The 14260-nt window shown below is 44.2% G+C and overlaps 1 protein-coding gene across 1 annotated transcript in view; it reads left to right on the top strand.

Moving 5' to 3' along the window:
* Positions 1-14260, top strand: part of kifap3a (kinesin-associated protein 3a) — a 57458-nt gene that overhangs the window by 37645 nt on the left and 5553 nt on the right. The window contains 5 exon segments of the mRNA XM_039812522.1: positions 700-825; positions 2025-2123; positions 4304-4389; positions 8676-8865; positions 8991-9081. Coding sequence (XP_039668456.1) covers positions 700-825; positions 2025-2123; positions 4304-4389; positions 8676-8865; positions 8991-9081 — 592 coding nt within the window.

Here is a 14260-nt window from a genome sequence, read left to right as displayed (position 1 = left end):
TTGTAATACCAGAACAGGTTGTTTTGATACCTGGCTTTGAGGAGTAGAGCAGTTAACCTGTTTTTTCATTCAACAAAAGAATCCAAAGTTAGCACTTTTTTTTTTTTTTGTCTTGCTTTGCCAGACCTTCCTTCCTTCCTCCTCCACAGCGCTGTGGAGGAAGGTCTGGTTAGTCCACGCAGCATCATATTGGCATTTCTAATTGTGATTATTTTGACTGATATTGCGATTGCGATGTGATTCATGATTTTAGAGGACATTATAATTTTTTTTATCATTATTGTCACTTTCATGGACAAATATATTAAATAAAAAAAATAAAAAGATTTTAGTGTGATTCATGCGAGGATCTATACCAAACAAAGATTTGTCTCTTTAATCTGTAGGATATTATTTGTAGGCTGGCACGTCTCTGCAGCACCACAATACTTCATTCAGAATGGTTTGACACATATTTAGCTTTTTACAAATATTGCGCAAGTCTATATTGCAATTTCGATAAAATTGCGTTTAATTGTGCAGCCCTAATCAAGACAGAGCCTTCAAACGACTGAACTCCGACAGATGTGGACCCTTATAGTCCCAGAACGTGAACGTTTTCTCTGCTGCGGTACTCTGCCCTGCTGCAAATGTTTCAGAGGATCGGTGAAGTGGTTTTTGTCAGTCACCCTCTCCGCTTGTTCTTTTCCCTGATGTCAGGTTCTGCGGAGGACGATCTCATCCTGGAGGTGGTGATCATGATCGGCACCGTCTCCATGGATGACTCCTGTGCCGCCATGTTGGCCAAGTCTGGCCTCATTCCTGCTCTCATTGAGCTGCTCAACGGTGAGAAACTCAAGTTCTCCAAAGCAGTATGAAACGGATGATCTAGTATTTTTTTTCATTTTATTTTTATGCTAGTGACTTAGGCTACATTTACATCACTACGTTTTGGTTTTTAAGTGGAGTTTTGAGCTAAAGGCAATCTCCGTGCACACAAGTGTTTTTAGTAGAAGAACTAATCTCTGTTTAAACAAACACGCCCAAACCAGAATATCTCATCAACATTCCAGTATGAGAGGGGGAAAACGCCAGAGCAGGGGGAATGAGAGGGGGAAACGCCAGAGCAAAAGGGGGAAAGGCCAGGGGGAAACGCCAGAGCAGGGGGAACGAGAGGGGAAACGCCAGAGCAGGGGGAATGAAAAGGGGAAACGCCAGAGCAGAGGGAACGAGAGGGGGAAACGCCAGAGCAGGGGGAACGAGAGGGGGAAACGCCAGAGCAGAGGGAACGAGAGGGGGAAACGCCAGAGCAGAGGGAACGAGAGGGGGAAACGCCAGAGCAGGGGGAAATGCCAGAGCAGGGGGAAATGCCAGAGCAGGGGGAATGAGAGGGGGAAACGCCAGAGAAAGGGGAATGAGAGGGGGAAACATAGCAGAAGATATTTGTTTTTAAACTAAGACGTAGCGATGTAAATGTAGCCTAAAAGTCACGATGTCTCGCCCTCTGCTACACAGACTTTTAGGGAGTTCCCCTTTTAAAAGTGATTGTCTTCTATCCTCCTAGAACTGTTGACCTTATGTTATTAAACCACCTGAATTTGCAGTTTTAAAGTTAAACACTGGTCAAAGTTAGATTTCTTTTTTTTAGAGCAACATTGTTCTTTAAGGTAATCTAAAGCTGTAATCGGGAAGATTTTTCATTTAAATAAAAGTCTGTTAAGTCACTAACTATGGCAGAAGGAGGTGACACGATGGTTATTGAGCCGATGGCCCACCGATGAAGGTATTGGCAATATTTGTAATATTTGAAGTTTTAAGAACTGTGTAAATGTAAAAATGTTCAGCAGTTTAAATCTTGATTGTTACAAAATTCTTGAAGGGAAGTTCATAGAAACGTGAGCAATCGGACAAGCATGTTGCTATCTCCACAGTACTCCATTTATAGTTTTTAAGAGATTGATCTGAATATACATTTCTGATTCATGAAGTGATCCACTTGAATCCTTGTTCACCTCTCTCCTCTTCTCTACCCGTTTCCATCTCAGCCCAACAAGAGGATGACGAGTTTGTGTGTCAGATTGTGTACGTCTTCTACCAGATGGTCTTTCACAAAGCTACCAGGGATGTCATCGTCAAAGACACGCGTATCCTTTCTGCCTATAAGTGAAGTATTGTACACATTCCTGTCCCATTCGATGAGATGGATGTTTAGAGACATGAGACAAAAGTGTTCACGAGTAGCTTCCACCTCAAATTGTTCTCTGGTGCTCTGTAGGGGTGTGCATTGGAACTGCCCTCACGATTCGATTCGATTACGATTCACCAGGTAACGATTCGATTCAATTCGATTCTACGATGCATTGCGATGCATCAAAATTCTACTGCACACAACAAGGCAAATTTTTCATCAGTCATGAGGCAATCGGTCAGATATCCTGTTAAGATTCGGCTGAAATTTCATGCTTTTTGGTCTAAACGACATACCCAAATTAAAAGTGGTACAGCTCCCACATACTTTGACACTCTGGGGTGTGCCTGACATCATTGGAAAGGAAACACTCTCAATTTTTTTGTTACAAGTGTCAGGGTGATTCTAGGCCTTACTGACACAGAGTTACAGAGGCTAGAATGGAGGTTTTTTATTTCCGTCCAAGTCATACTTCTGTAAAATGATCAAAATAAAATACTGTAAACACATCTGGTGATATACAGATACACCCAGGCCATAGCAACATGTCTCAGGTTATTATGGAAAAAATCCAGATGCCAAAAGACTCAAAAATTGATTTTTCTACAGAAATGTCTGTCCGTTTTGCTGTCATCGGCTTGTCCGCTTTCATTGGCCATATCAGAGGCAAACCTGAACGGATTGGCTCATATGAGATGTCTATCAAAAGCTTAGAAGCTAGGGAATTCGACGCCCACTTTGAGCATGTAGCAAGCTGGGCAGAGAAGCTAGCGGCGATAACGGAAAATTGTTTCGCGTTTTTCCCTTGACGGACACAAACGGAGACGCAGGTCAGTCAGTCTTATCTGTTAGGTAGCTTACAGACGTTTCAGTAACAGTTCCACCTCGGCATCGGTCCAAGATTAGAACTCCCTGCTCTTACTTTTCACCGTTGTTGTTCTTTCTCCAAAGTAATTTCTGTATTTTTAATTTCTACATCCATGATTTTCAACCGCAGAACATCAGACAATCTGCTTCCTGTTTACATTACATGTCATTTAGCTGATGCTTTTATCCAAAGCGACTTACAATTGCTATATATCCGAGGTCACACACCTCTGCAGCAACTAGGGGTTAAGTGCCTTGCTCAGGGACACATTGGTTGATGTATCGCAGTGGGAATCGAACCCGGATCTCCCGCACCAAAGGCATGTGTCATATACACTGAGCCATCACCACCCTGCACGCACGTGCCCAGTGTGTGTGAATGGTCATGTGATGTGTGTTGTCAGGCATGTTAATATGGCCGGAGATTAGTTCTGCTACTGGAGATTGAAACTCTTGTGTGGACGGAGATCTTTTTTTTGTCTCAAAAAGCCACTTAAAGGACAATTCTGGTGCAAAATGGACCTAGGGGTTAATGACACACGTGTACCGAGTCGACCGTTCTCTGGGACATGTTTTCATGCTAATCCAATGTGTCTCTAGCTTTAAACAAGCTAGTGCAAACCGGTGATTAGCTTCTAATGCTAGCCTTCGGGGCAGAGGGTAAATCGCTATTTCTAAACCACTAACAAGGCTCAAAATAGCACCACACTTCAACGGTAGCATAATGAGGGTCCCTGTATGTAAACTGCAGCATTGAGAACTTTGTAAGTGGATTATTAAAAAGATAGATTATAAAGTCTTGTCTCTACTGTGTGACTGTCTGTGAAAACATAGTAGTGTAGATGTAGCCTATGAGTCCTACTACTGTTTTCAACCCTTTGCATATTCTATTCTATGCTGCCTGTAATTGTACACAGTTGTGGTCAGCGGTGGCTGCTCGTGTCAAATTACAAATATGCTCTCTGTCAGCACATTCTGATTGATGCTTTTCTGTCTGCGTGAAGAATAGAGCGGGAATATATGGGATGTAAGATCGCTGTGGGAGGAAGGTGTTCACTTCATCACAGGAAACGTTGCCAGCGGTTCCTTTTGGCCGCAGGGCACCTGTCTCTCGTCTTTTAAATGAAAGAGAGAATACCACAACTCCACCACATCCCCATCCCCATCCCCATCCTTCCCCCTGCAACTGATTAAAGACAAGCAAATGATTCAGCATTGAAACGTCCCAGAGAGGATGCCATTGTTCCTTTCCTTGAGTCCTGATCTCAGAAGCCCCAGCGTACCTCATCGACCTGATGCACGATAACAACGCAGAGATCCGCAAAGTCTGCCACAACACGCTGGACATCATCGCCGTGAGTAAACCCAGGCCTCATAAACATGTCGACACTTCAGCGGGAGCAATTTAGGTTACTTTTCCCATTTGATACTTGAATTAAAAGTCAGCGTGAATTGTTTTAACTGATGATGATCAGGGTTTTCCCTACTGCTATAAGGCTTAGGCGCAGCACCCAAGTTGTTTTTGGAAAGCACATAAGCTGATGAATAAATGTAAAAATCAAAGTGGAGAGCAAAACTAACTAAATGTTGTAAAATGTCAGAAAATGGTGAAGAATGTGGATCAGTGTTTTCCAAAAAGCCCAAAGATGACATCATCAAATGTCTCGTTTTGTCCCCACCTCAAAGATATTCAGTTTACTGTAACAGAGGAGAGACAAAACTAGAACAATATTCACATTTAACACGCTGACATCAGAGAAGTTTGACTTTTTTTACATAAAAAATGACTCAAAGGGATTATCAAAATAGTTGGCGATTAATTGAATAGTTAACAACTAATCGATTAATCTTTGCAGCTCTGAATTGGACCGATTGGCAGTGAAACAGATGCGTTTTGGGGGTCTGGGGGCCGACTTTGTCCGGTTGGTAATACAGCTTTGAAAAGGACATGTTCAAAAACCTTTGGAAGCTGTTTGTTTGTACAGTAATCATGAAATTAAATCTTATAAATAAATTAAGTATTTGAACTCTATTCAGATCACACAAAAAACTACCAAATTGTCCTGCAGTATTTTCATGCTGCTCAATTCCCTTTCCATACCAACGTGAGACGTTTTCCACAGTCCTCCCCTCCTCCCGATGTGCCCGAGAGTCAAATTTGACATCAGCGATTAACGAACCGATGAACCCCCCGGATCGCCTCGTGACTGACAGGTGTGGTCAGCTCCCAGTCCGCGTGTGATCGCTGCCAGACCTCAGATCAGCGTAATTAGCTGTAGATTATAGCCAGGCAGTGTAGCGGGGGCGAAGGAAGTGTTTCATTGAAATTATCAGTGAGACCTATTAAGCTGCGGGCCACATGAAAGGTAGCCGGCGGGCTCTGGAGTGTGTCAGCGGCTGGACAGCAGAGGTGAGAGAGAAAGCAGAACCGTGGACACACACACACACACACACGCACACACACACACACACACACACACGCACACGCAGCGTGCGCATGCAATCATTACTGCTCGGCTGTGCTGGATCCTTTTGGCAGCACACGCCATAACTGGGCAGTCCTGAAATGTTTGCCTTTGATCATTGTGGCCCTGCTCATGTACACACACACACACACACACACACACACACACACACACACACACACACACACGGTTTCACAAGGAACTTTGTAGATGCTCCAAGTGGGACAGAGGCCTAATTCACTGTGATCTATTCTTAGCCTGGCTACATTTCCAAAGGAATATGTCGAGAAAAAAAAAAAAGCTGCCACAAGGTGCCGTGCACTGCCTCACTCCGGCTGTAATGAGCTCATTCTATCATGAGCTCAGCCGCTAATAACTGATGAGTCATATTAAACTAATATCAGTGCCTTAATTGCTGAGCATGAGTCACGCTGCCGCTTCAGCCTCTGATGAATCAGCAAGCTGACATAACGTGTCGCTGTCACCTCCGGCCTCTGTGTGGCGGTCAATAGGCCCGTTTGAGTGCGGGGTCCTCGGGTTGGGTGACTGTCAGGGCCCACGGGGGGCTCTGCTTTGCATCGGAATGATTAATCTTTCAGGCCGGGGGCGTCGCGGTCTCAAAGGCCGCCTTTATCGGCTCTTCCTTCATCCCCGCAGAGAAAAGAAAACACAACTCTGTGGTCGTCTCTCGCCGAGCCACGCACGCAAACAGCCGAGCCGGCCAGACGGAGGTTTTTATTAGCTGAAGTGAGGAGAACGGAGACGACACACAGTCATACATACTGTACATGTTCCTGATACGGAGCTGTTGATTAAAGCGCCCATATTATGAAACACACTTTTTCTGGGATTTAGGGTGTTATTTCATGTCTCTGGTGCTTCCACACACATACAAACTTGGAGAAAAAACCATCCATGGTGTTTAGAGTGAGATCCAGTTTCTGCCTTCAGTCTCCGGGTGAGCTGTTCAAAATCTGCACGGCTTTCTACGTCACTAGCCGAAACGAGGTGGCTAACCGTAGCATGCTATCGCTAGCAAAACACTCCTACAACACACACTAGTTCACCATAATGTACAAAAGAACTACTTCCATGTCCCTGTTCTGCAGGTATTCCACGCAAAGTGGGAAGTGCGCCCTCATTTAGAAGAAGTCTCCCGGCTAATCCTGCCTGATACAATCTCAAATTACAATTATGAACCTGAAATGAGCATAATATGAGCACTTTAAAGTTGTATGGTCTGTTGTAATGTGGCGATCGGTCAGTACATGTTAAACTTATTAATCTCCTCTATATTCACTCCGATAAGACCTCACTGCTGCTACCACTAGGTACATTTCCTTCATTTTTAAACTGTGCTTAAAAAACAAAGTTTTTACGCTCAGCTGAGGTGTAAAAGTTGATGTATTGAGAATGAGAAGTAAAAAAAAAAAAGGGTTTATAAATCTAATTCTTCATAATCATCCAGGCAGAAGAATTCATCATAAATAGAGGTCATTTTTAATAAAAGGTAACATCCCTTATGTCCTCGTAAACAGGACAAATAAAACCACAATTGTGCTCCTCTGTAGTGGCTTTAAACCCACCGGTCTCTCGGGCTAAATGGTAATGTTCCTGAGCGCAACTCTGCACTAAGGGATCTTTTGTTTAAATTATATTTCACATGAAGTTCTACATTGTAGCTTTTCTTTACGAAGCAATACGTTTGTAATTTTGGTTTACACCACATATAAAAACCAATTTCAACTCATTAGCCTGAATTAGCACAGGGATTACCACTTCATATGTTTTTAAGAAGAAAGAAGAATGTCTTTATTTATCCCACGAGGGGATATTCACAATTGTCACTCTGTTAGTACAGTGGTACACACATTGAACACAGGCCTGAATTAGGACCTATACATGCTAAACACACTAATGGAGAGATGTCAGAGTGAGGGGGCTGCTCCTTGGAGGAGCGCCCCGAGCAGTTGGGGGTTCAGTGCCTTGCTCAAGAGCACCTTGGCAGTGCCCAGGAGGTGAATTGGCATCTCTCCACTAGTCCACACACCGTACTTCGCTCCGTACAGGGACTTGAACCAGCAACCCTCCGGTTCCTAACTGACTGAGCTACTGCCGCCCCAGTTTTAGTGAGTCTCTGATCAGACGGGAGCGTCCCTATGTTCCCACAGCCCTATGTTCCCACATTTCAAAGATTTTTTTTTTCGGCCATATGTTCCCACATTTCCTTTTTCATAAATTTGTATCAGATTTTATCCCCCTAACCCTAAAAAATGTTGTGGGAGGATGGGGCTTAAATTGAAGGGAAATGTAGGAACACAAGACCTAATTTTGAAAATGGCCTAGATATGTGGGAACATAGGGCCTAATTTTAAGAAAAATCTTACAAATGTGGGAACATAGGACTGTGGGACCATAGGGCTGTGGGACCATAGGGCTGTGGGACCATAGGGCTGTGGGACCATAGGGCTGTGGGACCATAGGGCTGTGGGACCATAGGGCTGTGGGAACATAGGACTGTGGGACCATAGGACTGTGGGAACATAGGGCTGTGGGACCATAGGGCTGTGGGACCATTGGGCTGTGGGACCATTGGGCTGTGGGACCATTGGGCTGTGGGACCATTGGGCTGTGGGACCATAGGGCTGTGGGACCATAGGGCTGTGGGACCATTGGGCTGTGGGACCATAGGACTGTGGGACCATAGGGCTGTGGGACCATAGGGCTGTGGGACCATAGGGCTGTGGGACCATTGGGCTGTGGGACCATTGGGCTGTGGGACCCTGATCAGCTATTTTCACAAGTCTGTTCCAAAGCCAAAGCATTAGACATGTATGTCTGCTGTTTGGAGGTTCCCATCCCATATCTCCTCCTACTGTAGGCAAAACTCTACGGTCCTGCTGCCACTCTTTGTTACCAAAGACCAAAACATTAGTGAAAAGAGCGATTCCAGACGGAGGCTCTTGTTGCCAACGCAGCACACACTGCATCACAGAAGAAACTTTCAGCTGTTTAGAAAACCGTAAAATAGTCCTTTTGACCAAAGGTCACACGTTCTTATCCAAAGCAGAACAATTCAACAATCGAGTGTCTGTCAAGTGCTCAAAATACAGATCAACGTGCAGTATGTTGCCAATGATTTCGGTCTCCCTCCTCTCTCCAACATGGATTATCAGGAATACGACGAGGAGTGGGGAAAGAAGATCCAGAATGAGAAGTTCCGCTGGTACAACGGTCAGTGGCTGGAGATGGTGGAGAACCGCCTGATGGATGAAGAGGGAGAGCCCTTTGTGTTCGGGGAGGACGGAGAATCCTTCATCGGGGACAGAGACATCCTGGAGAGGCCCGACCTGTTCTACAGTGCCGGTACTGAAGAATTTAAAGGGAATGGTTCTTTATACTGGAAAACCTGAGCGTGATTAGAGGAGCAGATATGATACCAACGCTGTTTTTCATGTTTTATTAACTTGTGTTTGTGTCCTTTCATCCAGACGGGATCATGTCAGCAGACGGCGCCGTCAGTCCGGAGTTCTACACCGACTTCCCGAATGGAGAGCTGGGACAGACGGGATACTTGGGCAGGTAAGGAGCTCTCTGTTCATCTGAGGCTACATTGTACACTATGTAGAGGGAATGATGTCTAAAATGAGGCCCTAAGGCCTGTCAAATCTGAACCCAATTTATTAATTCCCGCGCCTTCTTACGTCGGACTTAACTTTACCAGAACACAAGGATCAATCTGAGACGAGGAGTTCAGTTAAGCAAAGTTTACTGAAGTCCAGCATAAGAGTTACACACAGTTGTGCGTTCACAAACCGCATCTAAGTTTCCCTGGCAACAGATATTAAATCAGAGCTGGTCCACCAAGATCTCGTCTGAAGTGAACGCTGATCTGGCTGATCCAGGTCGGGACCTTGTGATGTGACTTCCTCGTCTGTTCTGTAACTTTAACTGCCTTTCCTGTGTTTCTGCTTATCTGTCTGGTACACAATGCATTCCTATGCCATAAAAGGCTGAAACTACTGTTAACGGCTTCAGTTTAACCTTCTATGCGTCAGTGACATTTCCTTGAACCACTTCCACAAATCTAACTTTAACTGCTAATATTCTATAACGACTAAGTTTTAGTTAAAAAAAACGAGTATCTTTTGCTACGTTTACACCTCGCATCAGCACTACTGGGTTGTTTCCGAGCCCCTAAAACGGAGACATTTGGAAACACTGCCCTTTTTTTGACATGATTATGAATGCGAGTGTGTCGGAGGCTGTCAGCAGGGCAGGTTGTCTTTGTCCAGAAACACTGACCGTGTCGGAGGGGAAACGCTAAACTGCGAGTGTTTCCCTCCAGTCGGCTCGTCCGCCAGCCGGCGCTCTGCCGCGCTCGTATTGGTTTCTCTGAATCACTATTCGCTGATCTGTGTTCCTGAGCCGGGCCCGGCCTGAGTCAACAAGCCTCAACGGTCCCAGAAGGCATCGCTCCACCCCCGAGCAGCAGTGCTCTCAGCTCTGAGAACAACCACTCTCCGGCCGTCTCTCTGTCTTCTCTCGCTCCTCTGTGGCTCCAAAATATCGGCTCCTTCAGTCCCAGAACGCCGCTGACATTCCACAGGCGAAACATGAAACTGAAGCCTGGGAATTACCAAATCTATCTCGCTATCGCCAAAAATGGACTCTGAGTCCGTTTTTTTTATAGTCCCAATACCGAGCGGCGGCTGATTTCGCTACGCTGCGGCCTGAGATGATGAATAGTTGAGGAAATAGAGAGTTTATTGTGAGTAATTTGTCTTATTTATTACCAAACTTCCCTTTTCGCGTGCGATAAAGCTCGTGTTGATGGAATTTTTTTTTTTTCCTCGCCAGCAGGAATGTTTAGTTTGGCTGCTGTTGAGAGGCTGACTGTGGCGACATGTCAGTCCGAACAAGAGAGAAATCCCTTCACTCATTACTTACTGTCTCTTTTTCTCCCTCCTCTCTCTCTCTCTCTCTCTCTCTCTCTCTCCCCCTCCCTCTTCCTCTCTCGGCTTTGTCACTGATACCTTTAAAATATACAGCGAGCGCCGGGGGAATCGGCGTCTGTGAGACTGTTTTAATTTGGCCGCTGTACTCTGAGTGATCCAGGTTAACATAATAATCAAAGCCAGCTCCGCCGCTTATTTTAAACTATGTGTGAAACATGGTGTGAATGAAGGCTTCTTTTTTCTAAATGGACGTAATACTGTACGATCACTGTTATGTGTGTGAATAAAGTAACTATATAAAATGAAGATTATGGGGTGATTTTAGTGCATCTGTAAGACAGTGTGTGTCTTAGCTGCAACAAACAATTATTTCCATTGTCGATTTAATGTGTGGATTATTTTCTGGATGAGTGGATTACTAGTTTGGTCTCTAAAAATGTCAGAAAATGGTGAAAAATGTGGATCAGTGTTTCCCCAACTCAAAGATATTCAGTTTCCTGTCACAGAGGAGAGAAGACACTAGGAAATATTCACATTGAACAAGCTGGAATCTGCTTTTTTTTCAAAAGAAAATGATTAAACAATTTTAAAAGAGTTGACCATTTATTTAATAGTTGACAACTAATTGATTAATCTTTGTGCTGATGTATGAAGAAACTGCAGTACAAGGAACGCCTGAAGCAAACTTTAACATGGGGTTTGAATGAATTTATTAACCCTCATGTTGTCCTTGGGTCAAATTTGACCTGTTTTCAAAGTTTTTTTTATATTAGAAAATATAGGATGTCAAAATAAGCACCGAAAATGTAAAAATAAAAAATAAAAAAAAAGACAAAAAGTTGGGAAAAGCAACAAAAACAATAAAAAAAAACGTCTAAAACACTGAAAAAAACTGTCAAAGCGCCCAAAACATTAAAAAAGTGACAAAATGTTGTAAAAAAGCGACAAAACGCTACATAAAGTGATATCAATTTCGAAAAAAGGGACCCAAACATTGAAAAAAAAAAAAGAAACGTAGAAAGAAGCAGCTAAAATCTTGAGATAGGGGACAACAAAAGGACTGTTCAATCGCTCAGTCCAGTCCAGTAGGGCTGTACAATTAATGTAAATGTAATCGTGATTATGATTTCTGCTCCCAACGATCACAAAAACAGAATAATCGAGAAAAACGATTATTTAGCTCATTACGTTTTGCCAGTAAACTCTTATTTTCTCTCGTGTTCTGAATGAAAAAATAAAGTTTAAAATAGGAAAAGTATTAACGCAAAGTTCACAGTTGTATGTGTTTGTTGATTTATTTAACTTTTTCCACTGTTTTCTAAGTTCAATAACTGCAACATCTTTCCAGCAGTCAACGAGTAATCGTGTTAAATTATCGTGATTTCAATATTGACCGAAATAATCGTGATTTATATTTTTTCCCATAATCGAGCAGCCCTAACCGACGCAGTTGTCAATTTCCCGTCCAGCGCCGCGTCGTTTAAACAGCAGATGTTGAGTTTGCTGACTAAACACCTTCCGACTTTAGCAGTAATAGGTCAGCCCGGTCTCACGGCAGCTCGTGATAGGGTCACGTTATTGAATCTGTTGAGGCGTGGACGGGACACGATAGTGTCGGGATTTTTTTCGTGTGGCGATTGTGAATTTTAAAGCAATGTATTTCAATGGGAAGCATATTTCGTGATTGTATGTTTTTCCATAATCGAGCAGCCCTACTGTCTAGTAGAAAGAGGCGAGAGTGTGAACGCCAAGCACGCCGCCGACGGGCGGATCAAAGAGCGCTTTAAGAGGCCGTCGGGACGTGACAGGGGCGCCGGGGAGTGGAGGGAGGGAAACGTACAGGAAGGTGAGCGCCGTCGCAATCAGGTGAGACGTTGGGGCGAGGCCTGGTTCTCTACCGGTGCCTGGCGTGTTGGTTAGCTGTAACCTGAGCGGTGACAGCGGCAAGAGATCAAAGCGGCCGAGGGGCCCTGGAAGAGACAGACGCAGGAGGGAGGGGGAGGCGAAGGGTCACGCCAAGGGGGAGGGAGGGGGCCGTGATTCCCTTTTCCTGTTCACTACCGAGGAATGTTTTTTGCGGGATGGGACGTGTCCCTGCCCGCCGCACTCCTGCAGCAACTTGGCTGTGTGTGTGTGTGTGTGTGTGTGTGTGTGTGTGTGTGTGTGTGTGTGTGTGTGTGTGTGTGTGTGTGTGTGTGTGTGTGTGTGGCTCCTCTGGGGCCAAACTGGCATCTGTGGGAACACGGGGCCCCTTGTCTCAACGACCCCTCAACCAACCCTCTCCTCGTTTAGTCAGCATGTCACCGCACACACACACACAATCACGCACAAACACACACACACACACAATCACACACACACAATCACGCACAAACACACACACAATCTCACACACACACACAATCGCGCACACACACACACACCTACACAATCACACACACACACACACACAATCACGCACAAACACACACACAATCTCACACACACACACACAATCACGCACACACACACACACCTACACAATCACACACACACACACACACAATCACACACATTCACACACACGCACACAATCACGCACACACACACACACAATCACGCACACACACAATCACACACAATCACACACACACACACACACAATCGCACACATTCTCACACACACACACACAATCACACACACAATCACACACATTCACTCACACACATACACACACACAATCACAAACATTCACACACACACACACACACACACACACACACAATCATGCACACACACACAATCACGCACACGCACACACACACAATCACACACACACACACAATCACGCACACACACACAATCACACACGCACACGCACACACACACACACACACACACACACACTACAGAATTTGTCAGAATGATAACACCACACTAAACTAAACTGTAGCTTTGGGACTGCCAGCTCCAGCAGGAGTCTGACTAACATCCAAAATAGATCAAACTAGGGCTGCTCGATTATGGAAAAAACATATAATCACGATTATTTCGGTCAATATTGAAATCACGATAATTTAACACGATTACTCGTCGACTGCTGGTAAAGATGTTGCAGTTATTGAACTTCAAAAACAGTGGAAAAAGTTAGATAAATCAACTGTAAAAAAAAACACAACTGTGAACTTTGCCTTAATACTTTTCCTATTTAAACTTTATTTTTTCATTCAGAACACGAGAGAAAATAAGAGTTTACTGGCAAAACGTAATGAGGTAAATAATTGTTTTTCTCCATTCTGTTTTTGTGATCATTGGGAGCTGAAATCATAATCACGATTACATTTTGATTCTTTGCATCAAACTTATAATATATGTTTTTCTATTTAATAACGAGGATGTGTGGCCTGTGTGGCCTTGATGTTAACATCATTTTATTGTTTATTTATTCCAATAATTCTTTGATAATGTTTAAAAGTAGCTGTGTTTCTCCTTCTTATAATCACAATCTGAATGCTCTGTATACCTGTCCAAAGAATGCTCCTGAATAACCTGAATTAACATCAGCACATCCCACATGTCTTCATCGGAAAATGCTACATTCAGACTATCCAAACTCATCAGATTCAGAATATTGTCATATTCTGGATGATAGTGGAGTATTGGTGTGCTTGTTAAACGCAGGTCAGATCCTGGAAGTCCAGGCTGGGGTGTAACCGGTCCTTTAGCCGCAGAACCGGGCCCACATGCAGGCAGGCCGGCAGCTTGTGTGACTCAGAGCTCCAGTGTTCCCGCAGCCTGCTTTTAGCCTGGGTCTCAAATCCCC

Source organism: Perca fluviatilis, chromosome 9 (genome assembly GCF_010015445.1).
Source record: "Perca fluviatilis chromosome 9, GENO_Pfluv_1.0, whole genome shotgun sequence".
NCBI lineage: Eukaryota > Metazoa > Chordata > Actinopteri > Perciformes > Percidae > Perca > Perca fluviatilis.
Note: the sequence above shows the minus strand (reverse complement) of the source record. Positions and strands in the feature narration are given on the sequence as shown.